This window comes from Ruditapes philippinarum, unplaced genomic scaffold (genome assembly GCF_026571515.1).
Source record: "Ruditapes philippinarum isolate M1 unplaced genomic scaffold, ASM2657151v2 ctg16135_1_1_1_1, whole genome shotgun sequence".
Classification (NCBI taxonomy): domain Eukaryota; kingdom Metazoa; phylum Mollusca; class Bivalvia; order Venerida; family Veneridae; genus Ruditapes; species Ruditapes philippinarum.
This window is the reverse complement of record NW_026860710.1, coordinates 40,087-56,304: the sequence shown is the minus strand read 5'-3', so window position 1 is coordinate 56,304 and position 16,218 is coordinate 40,087. Positions and strand designations below refer to the sequence as shown.

Genomic DNA, 16,218 nt, shown 5'->3' with positions numbered 1-16,218 from the left:
CAATAACTATATATTAGTGAGATCAAGTTGTTAGTAATAACATATCTATCTTGGCTGCTTACTAATTAATAAAGTCACGTGTCATTTATTTCTTTATTTCAGGAGCGAGTAAGCACCCGATATCCCTTTCTCTAATTTGGTAACTTTCTTACACGAAAAAGCCAAAGCACCTGACAAGATTCGAACCCACAACGTAGAGTGACAAGTGGTTCGCCGCAAGCGACATAAACCACCCGGCCACGGAAGCCAGTTAGGAGACTTTTATGACATGTTAAGAACAACAAGTTTAAATGTATGGTTATAAATAGTTTTATATCAAAGTTATTAACATACATGTACATTCAATGGTATACATTGTCTTAAACGAAAAAAATATTACGACTAACAAACAATACATAAAACATAAGATTTTCCACCAAATCCCGGAAAGAAAACCAAAAATCAAAGATTTTACTAAAACTTTTCGCAAACAACTAACAAAATCAAAGCAATGCATATGTGATAAGAATAAGGCCGAAGACTATGTTTAAAGTACAGCCTAAAAGTATTTAAAATTGTTAAATTAATTTTGTATGGTGCTAGCTCAAATGAAAGGCAATATGACAATTGTTTTGGCTGATTTGCTTCCGAATGTGTTTTATTTTCGTGCGCTGAATACCACGACTTTGTTATGAACTTTCAATTATGTTTATTATCATGGAAAACTTGCTTTCAATCGCAATTTCTCGGCCCTTTCCGTCAATCTTCGGATAAGAACCTTGAACACAATAGTAAGATACGGTATTTCGATCTAATCTACATCTAAAACCACGTGGTATAACTATTTTCAATCCGTATTTATTAAGTCCGAGGTTATTATGAATAATAGCCAAGATGTTCCAATAAACTTGCTTTTTCGTGAAACAAAAATGTCACTTTTCTGATTAAAAATGATCAACACAAAATTTTTTATATAATAATATGCTCATGCTCAAGTCATATAAGCATATTTTTCCTAAAAAATCAGTCTTTATATTGGTTCATTAACATACATAAAAGAAATTTCAGTTTTAGAATTGCATCATTTGTAAATTTTGTGTAGAAGCTATTTTTATAATGTTACAATTTACCTAATTTTTCAATAGCAGTTAACGTCATTATATATATCTTAACAACAAAACCCGTCGAAAAAATACACCAACATTGTTACTTTAAAATCTAAGCGGGTTAAAAAAAATCTGCAAATTCGTAATTTTGGTCCGGTATGGACGGATCATCTGATTCAGTTTAGGCACACAATAATAGAGATTCGGAACGTTTCTAATCTTCAAACAAATCTAGCTGCTCTCGTTCAGCTTTTGTTGGATGTATCTGGAGACAATTATTTGAGGAAAAGTCTGCCATTCACTTAGTAACTGCCGGTTGGTTGTGAGCCCATCTCCTTCAAAGCGATCCAATAACGTCACACAACATACTGCACCTGTAATGTTATCATTAGTTGGTTATAAGGTGGGCAGAATTTTTTCCCGCCATTTTTATAGTTATAAGGTGAGCAGAAATTCTTTTCCCGCCATTTTACTCAAAAATGATTATATGATTATATAAATTATAACGACATGTAAATTGTTCCAGGTGTACACATAATGAAGGTCAAAATGTAAATGTACAATGTTAACCAGTCCACCCAATTACACAAAGATACAACGAATATTTTTCCGTAAAGCTTAAAACATCGGCCCATATGACCATTTTGAGATACACAAAGGCACTTCGATCGAAAGGGGTCTGAATGCCCCTCAATGATATTGGTAAAAGCATCTCAATATAACAAGAGTTGTCGGTAGGACAGCGTGCTCGACTACTCTCAGTGCTTAAAACAAAAGCCTGGATAACGTTGAAATTTCTAACTTCAAAAAGGGTCATAATTCTGTCAAAATCAATGTTAGAGTTTTAGACCTTTGACGGTGACCTCTTATTATGCTTTTCAAATAAATGTGTCAAGTTTTAAGGCATTTCCTTCAGTGGTCTTGGACATAACCACTTACAAGTACGGATAAAAATCTTAACTAACTTGGGACGTCACACCCGGCGCCCGGGTGAGTACAACAGCTCTCCATATTCTTCGAATAGTCGAGCTAAAATCGTGAAATGATATACAAAGTAGACCTAAAAACAACTTCGTTTCTATCATATGAGGATAGCCTGGCTTTGTTTGTAACCAATCTTTACTTACAATTTATAAATAGAAAATGATTTAACATTAAAATAAAACTATTTATCAAATTGTGTGCATGTATATATCGAAAATATATATGCAAATAAATCTGCAAGTCATCTGTCGGTAAGAATATAAATTAACTATATTGATATATTAAGAAAAATACCAACTTGGTCTGTGTATTAAGGTTAAATGTTTTAAACTTCATTCTGGATATGTTATCACAATAAGCTGTAAAAATTCTTGATTTATTTATTTAGACTTTTTAAGGTGAGGTGGCAGGTTGGGAGGCGGTGCTATGTTCTATATCGCACCAGCTTTGTCATTTGGCGACTTTCCAGCTTTACTGGTGTCCCTCAGTGCATGATTTCAGGCACGAACAGGCACCTAAGTAGAAATACGGACTGTTTGCAAGCTAACTTAACAGCATATGAAAGATTGATCATAAGTCCCTGGTAAATACTACAAAAAAAAATTAAAATCAATGTATATCAACCCTTTTATTTTTTATTAAATGTCCATATAACTTTAAATTTAGAGGTATGCAAATAAGTTATTTAACAGACACCAGCAACATTTCATCACAGGTTTTCATGTCTTTTATGTTTATATTTTCAGCTTTGCAGGCATGACAGTATACAATACGATGGTATATTTGAGCCGCGTCATGACAAAACCAACATAGTTGGTTTGCGACCAGTATGGATCCAGACCAGCCTGCGCATCCGCTCAGTCTGATCAGGATCCATGCTGTTCGCTATCAGTTTCTCTACTTGTAATAGGGTTTGTAAGCGAACAGTATGGATCCTGATCAGACTGCGCGGACGCGCAGGCTGGTCTGGATCCATGCTGGTCGCAAACGCATTACGTTGGTTTTGTCATGACGCGGCTCATTTCAAAAGACACAAGCAGAAACACTAAAAATGACGGTATACCTTTGATGTTTGCTCTATGACACATAGCAATAAAGCCCAGAGATTCCATTTCCATGTTTGTAACACCATTGTCTTTAAGTTTTCGTAACCAAGAAAATTTCTCCCCGTCCTCGTGTTCACAGAATGCTCCGTCTACTCGACCTTGACCTTTATATAAAATAAAAAAAATCACAATTTGCACGGTCACGGTAATATATAATCATTTCCAAGTCAGTAGCGGATAAAAACATATAACTGTATGTACAGACCACCATCCAAAATACCGAAACGTGAAGTCCAGCAAAGACTGTTCTATACTGTAGGCTGCTCAGCTAAATAATTAATTGAACTCCTTTACTTGCCCATGTATACTTCATGAAACAAAAAACCGGACCAATTAATCCAGTACATCTTACCACGATGAATATCTTAAATTGGTTCTAGACTTACTGGGACCAAAATCATCTTTGTAATGTGCTGCCAAGTTTGATTTTATATTCTGTTTTGAGTAACAGTCTGTAAAAGAGTATTATTAAGTAAATGCGTGTTTAAAAGTCACGAGGAAGATATGATTTCTTCTAGCGAGTAACCTTTGGAAAGTATAATATATTCATCTATTTAATTCCACGAATGACACCAGTTTTGCTTAGTTCCGAGAAAATGAATTGAGGGTGGTTCTACAAAGGCTGATTCGATTCGTGACATGTCGTAATTTCGTTCCGCGGGGCGCAAGGCGAAAACACGATAATACGACATTCAACACTTTTTCGTGTAATCGTGTTTTCGCCTTGCGCCCCGTGAAGCGAAAGAACGACAAAGAGGTGAGTGTTTTCGCCTTTGCGACCCGCGGAGCGAAAGAAGGACACCTTGTTGACTTTGTCGTATTATCGTGTTTTCGCATTTGCGCCCCAAGGGGCAAAAGCACGACAAACAGTTTACTTTGTCGTATTTTCTTGTTTTCGTCGGCGCCCCGCGGAACAAACATACGACATGGCACAAATCAGCCACCATATGATTCAGAAAAGGTACAAGCTTTTTTAACAATCAAGCTTTGATATAATCATATTTTAAACTAGTAATCTAGGTTCGCAATAGTTTTCATACAAAATTATGACTCTGTGAAAATTGATTGAATGTTTAATTATTTTACATACCTTCATAGAAATCGTCCGCACATAAAGTAGTTCCTTTCACAGTTTTGAAGTTATCTGAATTAAGACTACAATTAGCAAGATCTTCTACTAGTGTCGTGTCAACCACGGCAGGTCTATCTATAGTCTTTCCAAGAACAACCTAAAAATAACATCGCTGATTTAAATTGTGTCATTTGACTTGACAAATCATTTGATGTTATAAGACTTTCCAGGTTTGGTCCACAAGGATAACAAGAGCCATGTCAACATGGCCATCCCCCGCCAAATGTGTTTGCTCATTGGAAGAATGTATATGTAGTAGAGCAGAATAACTCCATTTTAAGGTTATTTGGTAATGAAAACTGATGGCTATAGTGATTACAGATTTGAAACCTATGTAAATACTGATGGCTGAAAATAACAAAGGGCAATTACTGAAAAATAATGCAGGGTAGGTTATCATTCTTGTGTGCTGCATCCCTCCTCAGTAAAATCTATCCACCTATGAAGTTTCAAGTTGATACCTCAAATACTTTTAAGAAAAAAATTGAATTGAAAAATTAAGTTTGAAAAATAACAAAGGGCAATAACTCAAAAATTATAAAAAGGTAGAGTTATCATTCTTGTGCACTGCAAACCTCCTGAGTTAGATCTATGCACCTATGAAGTTTCATAATGATATCTCAAAGGCCTTTTGAGTTATGCTCTGGACAAAAATTAATTTTGAAAAATAACAAAGGGCAATAACTAAACAATTATGCAGGGTAGAGTTATCGTTCTTGTGCTCAATGAGATCCATCCTGCTATGAAGTTTCAAGTTGATACCTCACATACTTTTTGAGATAAGCTCCGGACAAAATATTATGAAAAAGAACAAAGAGGAATAACTCAAAAATTGTATAGGGAAGAGTTATCATTCTTGTGCACAGCATTCCTCCTAAATAATATCTATCCACCTATGACATTTCATGTTGACATCTCAAACACTTTTGAGTTATGCTCCACTCGGGTGAAAAATTAGGTATGAAAAATAACAAAGGGCAATAACTCAAAAATTATAAAAGGTAGAGTTATCATTCTTGTGCACTGCACACCTCCTGAGTGAGATATATGGACCTATGAAGTTTCATGTTGATATCTCAAAGGCTTTTGAGTTATGCTCTGGACAAAAATCAATTTTGAAAAATAACAAAGGGCAATAACTAAAAAATTATGCAGGGTAGAGTTATCATTCTTGTGCACTGCACTCCTCCTCAATGAGATCCAGCCAGCTATGAAGTTTCAAGTTGATACCTCAAATACTTTTTGAGATAAGCTCAGGACAAAATAGCATGAAAAAGAACAAAGGGCAATAACTCAAAAATTGTATAGGGAAGAGTTATCATTCTTGCGCACAGCATTCCTCCTCAATAAGATCTATCCACCTATGACATTTCATGTTGATATCTCAAACACTTTTTGAGTTATGCTCCACTCAGGTGAAAAATTAAGTATGAAAAATAACAAAGGGCAATAACTAAAAAATTATGAAAGGTAGAGTTATCATTCTTGTGCACTGCACACGTCCTGAGTGAGATCTATGCACCTATGAAGTTTCATGTTGATATCTCATAGGCTTTTTGAGTTATGCTCTGGACAAAAATCAATTTTGAAAAATAACAAAGGGCAATAACTAAAAAATTATGCAGGGTAGAGTTATCATTATTGTGCACTGCACTCCTCCTCAATGAGGTCTATCCACCTATGAAGTTTCAAGTTGATAACTCAAATACATTTAGAGATATGCTCCGGACAAAAATGTCGGACGGAAGGACGGACGGACGGAAGGACGGAAGGTCGGACGGACGGAGACTATTACTATATCCCCCGCCGCCTTTTCGGCGGGGGATAAAAAAAATTTTGGATCACTTTGTATCCGAAGATTTATTATCTTTGGCGCCAAAAAGTAGAATATTAAATTCAAGTTTTATTAATCACATAGAAAGTTATTTTCAAAGCATTTCATAAATCGCTATTCTAATTTTCATTTTTTTTTCTGTCTTTCTATCATTTCATCACCTTATGTCGGAACTAATTAAACACTATAAACAATAATCACCTAGGAGAACGAAATAGCTAAATGTTCGTCAAAACTTTATTTAACTTAGTATTAAGAGCATTCCGCAGGACAATTTCCTTAATTTATAAAAAAAAAATAAGCTATACAGTTACAACGCCTACGCACAGAAGTCTCAACTATTGACAATACGAACTATAGTTTAAAAGATATTTACCATTTTGTACGAAGGTTCTAATGCACCGTTCACAACTCGTTCACTGACTACAACTGTACCGGGCTCTAAACCTAAAACATAATGGCGATATAACACATGAGTTGTTACAATATTATACCCTTGCCCCTCATCGCGATGGGTTCGAATCCTGCCATTCTTTGACGTGAGGAAGCTATCCAGTTAGCTTACAGAACGGCGGTGGTTCTATATTCAGGTATCCGTTCGTGCCGGTGGGGCATCTGAGATCTTCCTCCTTCATTTGCAGGTGAAACAACTGACCACACATGAAGGTATCTTTATTTTTAACTTTCAGCAATGTTCATTCAAAACATCGAAATCTCTCCGGAAAGCCACTCGAACATCAGCGTACTTAAAACCAAATGTATTTGTACATAAATAAGCCGTATAGCCAATATTTTCTCTTCCTTGTCACGTTCATTTTTATAGTATTTCAATACAAAATAACTATGTGAAAATTACAAATCTTCTAGAGTAAGTTATGTGCTTGACTTATAATAATGTTATAATTGAATGCAAAGTTATATGAAATATATGTAATCATATATCAGTTTTACCTAGACCGCCACTTGTTCCTATTCTGAAAAATGTAACATCGCGACAGCCGGCATAGTAAACGAGTTTCACTATTTCTTGGAATATGATTGACAGTGATGGAATACCTATTCCATGCTGAAAACAAAAACAAGCAAATTACATCATAAATAGAGTGGACCTAGTAGAATGATGATCAAATTGATGTAAAGGTCATCAGGAAAACTAGGACAAAATGATAATAAAAAGAAATCTAAAATGATCTTGACGAGGTCGCCGACGCTTGATGAGTAGGACAGCTCTCATTATACTCCCTATACTAAAGATTAAAATGATGTTTATAATCTCCATACTGTCATCTATCCATATTTTAAGTTTCATAAAAAAATAATAATAATGACTTATCGGAGTATTTTTCTTTCTCTTTCGTTTAAGAATTTCATTTCAAAATGATTTGTGTTTCAAGTTAAAAGACCGATTTATCGTCTAAAACAGGAAATGAATCATTTACTATCACCATTGTAAACAAAAATCAGCAAATTATTCCTAAAGCGTTTATTTACAAAGACCTATTCAAACTATTTGTTAAGTCCAAGATAAAACTTTCAAGGTAAGATTTTCACAAGACTTATACCAGTATATTATCGAAAATCACGTGACTTACGCTAACAGATAGTACAGGCCCGGCCTTGTATACGGCATAGCGATCAGTGTTCCCTGCGTAATTCTTCGGCGGTCCGTTATCTTCTAGACCAAGCTCTTTTGAAATAAAACTGGCGAATTTTTCCATACGCGATGACTGACCCCCAAAACATACGAACTGAAAATCAAATCATAAAATAGATATTAAATTGGCAGTTTATCAGTAATATTCTATAATATGGAAAATAACCACCTTGTTAACAGACTGGTTCAATCCACATTATTTTCTATAACAAGCCTGTCACAGATTTTATCAATTTGGGCAATCACTCAATAAAGCATGATAATACAGATTGAGAGAAAAAATATTCTGCGATCCAAAATGCTTTTTTCAAGCGGTTTACGGGTTCAGATATATCTTACATTGTACTGAACAGTTTAATAGTCTACTTGGTCTACATCTATATCCAAACCAGAGAGAGGAAACGAAAATTTGACTTGATAAGATATTCTAATAAACGTTTTCGAAAGAAGCTTCTATTATTCAGATACTTTAGTTGTTCATGGCTTAAAGTAGTTCACAGTAGGGGGTACTAAAGCGTCCAATAAAGGATATACTAGTATATTGGACGGTCATGTTGAACAATTCAAAAGCATCGTATGGGTGTTAAAGACTGTTATAGAATAATTTGCATTTTATATACATTTTGTATCAATATATTTAGAATAACTTCATGTACGTGAATTAGTTAACTCCTTTTTCTGCATACAACGAATCAGCAATTACGATTACAAAAACCTAGAATATATGGGACAAACACCATGGTTTGTGACTTTTAATCTATTATTGTGTTCGCTTTGTAAATTAATCAGTACAAGTGTACTACAAAGTAAGCATGATTGTAGTCTTAGTAAAAAATTAAAAGTTAAAAACCATCTTAATCTAAGAGCGACTTCGATCTGGTTATGAAAGATGTATTGCGCATGTCCGGAATCGGATGTACTTCCGTTTACGTGTTGTATGGCGCCATTTTTAAACCAGAAGAATGGCCGCGGAAAACGGACGTAACTTTAGTCAAACCAAACTGGAAGAAAGTTCGGCGAACGTTTAGTTTTACTAGGGATAACACGGTAGGGGATCGAAGTCGCCCTATTCTCTTGGCATTGTCTAATACCTTGACATCGCCGAACAGTTGCCTGAGATCATGTTGAACGTTGCTAAGGGCAATATGATACAGATGATCCTCTGTTAGTCGTTTGAGATTCTCGTTGTTCAGTCTTACCTCTCTGTTACCCGTGATGAGCTTACTGTAAAATATACAATTTGTAAAACATGTAAACAGATACATGAAAACGAATAACACTATACTGACATTAGACGAAAAGGAATAAAATTACTGTTTCCTGTTTTAATCACGCTGAAAGTGTTAAGTTATTCAGCGTTTTTCTAGCTGTAAGAAGGGACTGTTTATAAAGGTCAAACATAAGTTTGAACGTTAAAATAAGGGTTTGAGAGCATGTTAGATGGTTATCAATTGAAAGAAATAGCGCTGATTGTGAAATTATTTGTCATGAAAGTGGTAAATTGTAAACAAAGTAATATATTTTGACTTTCAAACAAATAACTGAATCACTGTAAATGTTCCATCTGCCAAAAGCCAACATAGGCAGATAATTGGCCAATCAGTAATTTAACCTTTTAGAACTTTAAACAGGACATCAAACATACAAAGCATTTAATAAAAAAAATTCATGCATTTCTGGGGCATGATGGTCCTTAATGTTAAAACCAATTTACAACCAAGTCTTCATGTAAAGGATGTTAAAGGATGTTAAACTACTTGACTACTCTATTAATAAAAGTACTTTCTCTAGTTTGTGTACAGCGTATCATACAATATTTTGATTTATAATCAGACATACAACCTTGACCTGGTTACGTACTATCAATAAAGGCCGTAAATGGTTCAGGGTATTCTTGTACTGATTTGGTAAACTCACAGACGCTCGGGGATCAGATTATGCCCCGCCCCAACCCCAACGTGAGCAAGAGTCTATGGGTAAACTTTGTTCCTTTCCGCCTGTAAGCGAAGCGATGATATTAAGCGAAGCGATGATATTTGAAGGTTAAATGGACCAATGGACTTTTTTAACTAACTCCGAAACATACGTTAGTGTTGTGAATGTCTACGTAAAAATTAATTATCGCAACTTCTCGGCCCTTTCCGTCAATCTTCGGAATAATAGCCGAGTTGTTCCGATGCTAATTACATTTCTTTGGAGTACATAACGTTTCCTTTACTTTTCACATTTTCAAAATGATGTGGATGCCCTAGCAAACATAATATAACACGTTTAAAAATCTTATTCAGTCTTTTGAACTCGCTATAGACAGCTGTCTGAGAACAAAATAATAATCAATAGGTTTTTAATTAATGACGGAAATAATTTAAATGTAAATACATGTAACCATAATTAAAAATCTAAGTTTAATTTCGTATTCAATTTTCAGCAAAATTTGATGACTATGCCGTTTTCCGAGGTCAAGATTTTACGTTATGTTTCTTGTTTTGCGTTAAAGAGGTCAGTAGTGTCTTATTTTCAGGGAAAGTAAGCAATATTCGAGTCACGTCCGTGGTCCGTGACGATGCATATTGTGTCCAGAATAACTTGTACCCATCACCTTACTCTTGTTGGTATTTATCGTAAAGACCAGGCTAAGTTATATATGTAATTGACATGTATATTTTGAAATGTTTTATTTGTAACAAAAATAGACCTGATTTCTTTATCAATGTTTTGCACTATCAATGCCGAATGAGGGATTGGCTATAAATATTGTCTAACCGGAAATAGCTATCTTTACAATAATACCCTTGCCTTACTCGATCACTCATTGCAAAAGATGGGATAGTCTCTTACAGTGTGTATTTTGTTATGTTCAGTTAAGTAATGTCGTGTAAAATCCCCCTTATTATAAAGTTGATCTTGAATAACGATGGATAAATATATACAATGTTGATACATAAATGTGAAATCAATGAATAATTTTGTTTTAGAGTCCGTAAAATAAAATGTGCGCCTCCTCGATCATAGTGACAACTATTAATCAAACGTTTTTGTAAGATTGTGTTCGACTATGATTAAATGCAATAAATATTAATGTATTTTTTAACCGTGCAAGATTAAAACAAGCGAACGGTAGGGACTTTTTAAAATAAGCGAATGGGAGCCAGAAAATCATTGTTTGTTTACAGGTGCTAAGAAATTGTGACTTGTTTTCGTTGAAGTAGTAAATTGAACCTTCGATTTCAATATTAGAAGGAATAACATGCAAATTTAACAAGCGCGTTCTATTCGTTTGCTTAAGTAAGTGATTCGTTTGCTTAAGTAAGTGTCTGCGAAAAACTCTTGAAACCCTTTTTTTATCGAAAGGTCATGCACAGCTTGCAACTTATGTATCAGTAGAAAAGTAAATATAGATACATGCTTAATATCATTATTTTCTTTAAACGAAAGTCAAAATAGAAAATTTAAAACAAAAAGTTAACTTACGCATCTTGATTCTGTTCCTTTAACGCATCCATACGTGAATATAAACACTCACTAAATAAATAAATAAACAAACAAATTTAACCCACTTTCAACAGATACTATTTTTACAAAAAAAGTAAATAAAGGATATTCTAATATATATAAAAATATACTAATATTGTTTTGTTATTTTTTTTAATATATGAAATATAATTATAATGAGGTCTAAAGGACTTTAAAGCTAGAGTATTTCGTCGTGCGTGTACCGCCTCTTATCTATGAATGACTGTTGGGAGCGAAAGCTTACTTATGCTGTTATGGCTGCGTTCATTTTGATCCTTTTCCAAATTTGAGACAGAATTTGGACATTTGTGTTTACAAACGCGCTCGAGATTGGCCTATAAATCCAGATAAGGACTCTCAAAGATAACACATTTTATCGACCGCCAGAGGGCGCTAGACAGTTCGAAAGGGATATAGACGAAATTGCCAATAGTCGGTTATCAGTACAGTTATTCAAATTTGATAACATTGCGTCACGTATAAACAAACGAACAAAGTCATATCAGTGACTTTAAAGTAAGGAGAACTTTCGCGATATGTTGTATGTTATTAACAAACAATGAAATACTAAATTAAGGAAATGAAAAAAATAATGAAATAAAATAATAAAATAATAAAAATAAACAGATAAATAATGGAAATTTATCAAAGAGATTTTACAGCGGCTTGCATACAAAAGTGCATATATAAATAACCTATTATTTAAGAAATACTTGTTCTACTTATATCCTAAAATTAGATAATTTTTTATGTACTTTTATCATTTAATAAGCATTGGTGTGTTTTAGTTGAAATTAAATGACCTTTGATTTTGGTGACACGCGCACTCATTTCTATTGTTATTGTTGTTTTTTTTTTCAAGGGTGCGGCTCATATGGGAACTAAATGTCATAGGGACCCGCGAACAAGCTTTATTGTAATATATACTTACTTTAATAGATATTCCTACAACTAACAAATTGAATTAAGCTATTAAACTTATAATATATTCAGAACCGACTGACATGCATCATAGTTATTTGTTGACTCTCGACCCATAATCAATAGAATTTCTGAAAACATTTAAATGTTTTTTAATTTTTTGAAAATAGAAGCGACCTTGGAATTGATTATTGTTTACAATACATGTATACCATTTTCCGGTGTTATCTAAATAATTAAATGGCTATATATATTTGTGCTTTAAGTATCTTTGGCGTTGGACCGGGATCGGGATCAGAGGGTCGACTCAGTATCATCAAATAAAAACCCGAAAGGGTGGCGAAAATTACCGAACTAACAAATTAGATGTGTATCATATTATTGACCGAAAAGCTTAATGGAAATGAAAGAACAAAACAATCACATGAGTAATGCAATTTTAATTTAGTGCAACATCAGCTATTTTGATTTGCTATATCCACCAGTGCTAGTATATCAAACCAGGTCATGCTTTCAATCTTATCAGGTTCTTTGGCAACTATTTTTCTCTTTATTATTATTATTTTTTAAACCTCTTAACGGAATAACGAGCAGTTCCGGATTGTCGTACCTATTTATAGAAACTTAAGGATACAACACGTGACTGGAGCCGAGCTTTATCTCATATGCACACAAATGCTCATGTGCACTTTATATAATCTTGATAAGATCTGTGCTTAATTCAGGACTAATGTTTAGCAAATGTGACGACAAAGAATGATTACATATGTTGACCTCATGCAGCGTTTGCAGTTTGGTTTGCAGCGGTTTTTTATTTATCCTTAAAAAAGAAAATGACCCAGTGAACCGAGAATATTTTTATTCAACTAAAACACAGGACTTATTTAAACAAAATATCAGTGTAATTTACGTTCATGGCACTGTTTAAAGGGACACCACTGAAGATTGACACGACGTGACTTGAAATATCAAAAAAAATGGATGCTCCATTGAATGCATGTCGAGACCAAAAACTTGTGTGCAAAATTTAAGAACGTTTGCTTGATCCGTTTTTCCAAAATAACTATTCTTATTAAGCAAAATGTCCCAAAATGAAAAGCGTTGCAATGCTTTTCACTCATATCGGGCTAAAAATAGCACAATTATACGATTTTCAATTTATAGTTTGAATGTATTTCTTAATAATCTTTTGCACATCTTTCCGTTTAAAGTGCCCCACCTGATCTATTTAATAAATTCAAATTGTGTGTTTTAGGCTTTTGGACCTAAGTTGGGTTCCTTTAACACCCGTATGTATGGACGCGATTGAAGGACTTTAAGGGCTCGTTCAAAAATTGTAAATCTTATTCTGTAAGTTTAAACATCTATACATGATACATATTACATGTATGTGAAATAGCTGTAGCATTATTCGTAGAAACCAAAAATGTGTAACATAACTTCATTATAATGAAGACATTTTACAAGTTAAACAGTATAGTGACAAGGGTTATATAACCTTGTATCAACTGTTTATAATACATGTATTAGTTACAAAGATTTTTGACAGGTAAAAATTTTTGTTTTTGTTTTATCTTTTTTTTTTATTTAATTTCTTTTTTATAAATGGTTGTTTGTACATATGATTCGAGCCTTTAGGAGGAGGTTGTATTGCGAACAACCATTTATATGTGGTCATATAACCTGTAAATAACGAATTTATCGTATCACAAACTTCCTTTTTTTAGGGAAAAAGTGAAATACTTCATAAATTGACAGCAGCTTTATTTATGAATCTATATAAACGTCACGATTATCTAATGAAAATCGACGTTACAAACATGCGGTATTAAAACTTGACACACTACGAGAAATGAATATGATTTTAATAATAAAAAAAATGTAACAACATATTGTTGACTTGATATTTAAAACTCATTATAAAACTATTTAACACAGCATGACATTAACTTCTAATAATAACAGCTCCTACCACGGTAAAAAAAAAAAACCGAAGCATTTCATAAAACGACGCCGCTCACCGGCGTCGCCAACAAATTACTTTAATGTCTCATAAAAACCAAGACGGGCCTCAATAATACCAGAAAATTTAAATCTGTCACTTACACTTTTTTTGCTATAAGCACGTTTTGCACAGTAACTGCATGCAAATATTTCACAGTTAACATTGTCCTTTTTATATGATGTAAAAATGTCTAAAAATATAACCGATTTTAATCTCTTAAAATACATGTACACTTCCAAAAAGAAAAGAAAATTCAAAATCAATGTCGGTTATGTGTCCGATCATAAGATGATAAATTATTAAAATAAAACAGACAATAATACACGCACAGACATAATATCATGCTTATGCTACATTTTCGCAGAATAAACTAACGACCTACCTTAGACCGGAATGTATATCCTTAATTTAATAATACTTTAAATATCTAAAAAATATCTAGAAAATCGTGAAGAACGTGCATTGGGTTCTTAACATCCTGAATGTAAACAGTAAAAGTACATACATGTAATTGTAACAGTTTTCAATTGTTGAATGGTAGGAAATTAGATAAATAGTCATTTCCTATGTACGTATATGGACTATTTTAAGTGTTCACAGGAAAAAATATTGAAATACGAAAGTGATTGTGACTAGATATCGGTCAAAATTAGAAAACAGAAATGTTTTCCATATTATTAAATGAACATATTTTTACTTTCACTTTTAATTAACGAGTATGTTAATTGTTAACTGAAAATGTAGTTTTTATTTTATTTAAATCGCGAAATTATAGGACACATTTTGTCATCTGCATAATCGATTGATTGTGTGTCAATTATATTTATCTACTGACATATTTTTTTCCTAAAATTTATACAGAAGAATATAAAAATGACTAAAATTACTCACCTTTGCACTAGGAATGCTGGAATTGAAGTAACTTTAGATCTTTCAACGAAAATATAATAAGCGTGACGTCACCGAACGTGCATAACATTAAAGTATGGTGTAATTTAAGAGACACATTTAAATATCGATTTTTACTAAATCTTTATGATCGATTTTTCAGGATTCTGCAAGGAGATTTTTGAGGACTTTTTTCTTAAAATGTAGATAATGTTTATCTTTTATTTAATCCTGAAAACATTTGTGAAGGAATTAGTTTTACCATAATTTCTATTATGACTGGCCTATAGGGTTAGTCGTTACATTTTCAGGTAGTGTGAAATGACATATTGAATTGATGGACTACATCTCATTTCAAATTACGTTTCTATGTTTCTTCAATGCACCTATCGCATATATATTTTTTCCATCTTGAGAAAATAAATCAAATGAAAATTTAAAGGCATATGCTACAGTTGAAAACTGTATGGTAGAATTTGTTTAAACTTTGAATGAGATCAAAAGCGATTGTGTAAATATGACCCACTGTTAACAATACTGCACCTTTACACTGCTGGAAGGAACCGAAATGATTACACTGATAAAGAGTAATAATATAAATGAGCCATGTCATGACAAAACCAACATAATGCGTTTGCGACCAGCATGGACCAGCATCCGCGCAGTTTGATCAGGATCCATGCTGTTCGCTTACCAACACTATTTCAAGTAGAGAAACTGATAGCGAACAGCATGGATCCTGATCAGACTGCGCGGATGCGCAGGCTGGTCTGGATCCATGCTGGTCGCAAACGCATTTTGTTAGTTTTTCCATGACACGGCTCAAATATGTCATATGTTGCGGTTCAGATTGAAATATCCGTCCCGAGGAGACCAGCCCATTTGTCGGTACTCTCTCGTAGGAGAAGGGGAACCTTGTGATGCATACACCAGTCGGATGTGTAAGAAATACATGTACGTAAGCAGACTGAACCTGTCTATACTTAAGGTTGACTCATTTTAGAAGTTCCTGTCTTGATATTCCAAGATTGTCAAACAGTTCTTAAAACATGGATACTTGAAAACTGCATTTTGCAGGTTAAGAATAAATGTCGGC

The 16,218-nt window shown here is 33.7% G+C and overlaps 1 protein-coding gene across 3 annotated transcripts; it reads right to left on the bottom strand.

Moving 5' to 3' along the window:
- Positions 1 to 292: 292 nt before the first annotated feature.
- On the bottom strand, positions 293 to 14,725 carry LOC132713134 (uridine phosphorylase 1-like). Of its 3 annotated transcripts, none has more exons than XM_060695607.1 (9): positions 14,617 to 14,725; positions 11,267 to 11,317; positions 8,887 to 9,019; positions 7,734 to 7,889; positions 7,093 to 7,207; positions 6,518 to 6,588; positions 4,266 to 4,404; positions 3,133 to 3,279; positions 293 to 1,459 (listed from the first exon to the last, which is right to left on the bottom strand). In XM_060695607.1, the coding sequence occupies exons 2-9, from the start codon at positions 11,296 to 11,298 to the stop codon at positions 1,317 to 1,319; spliced, it is 936 nt and encodes a 311-aa protein (XP_060551590.1). In that variant the 5' UTR covers positions 11,299 to 11,317; positions 14,617 to 14,725; the 3' UTR covers positions 293 to 1,316. The 3 variants fall into 3 exon arrangements, with proteins under 3 accessions (XP_060551590.1, XP_060551591.1, XP_060551592.1); XM_060695608.1 differs by lacking the exon at positions 14,617 to 14,725 and adding an exon at positions 12,240 to 12,257; XM_060695609.1 differs by lacking the exon at positions 14,617 to 14,725 and adding an exon at positions 11,553 to 11,571.
- Between the last annotated feature and the right edge of the window lie 1,493 nt (positions 14,726 to 16,218).

What these genes read in the sequence shown, in the direction of transcription:
- LOC132713134 (XM_060695607.1), bottom strand. Translation starts at nt 11,298, where the DNA reads ATGGATGCGTTAAAGGAACAGAATCAAGATGC. An exon ending in TAGAACCTTCGTACAAAATG is followed by an intron (nt 4,405 to 6,517) that starts GTAAATATCTTT and finishes TGTTATTTTTAG; the next exon opens with GTTGTTCTTGGAAAGACTAT. An exon ending in TGCGGACGATTTCTATGAAG is followed by an intron (nt 3,280 to 4,265) that starts GTATGTAAAATA and finishes TTTTATATAAAG; the next exon opens with GTCAAGGTCGAGTAGACGGA.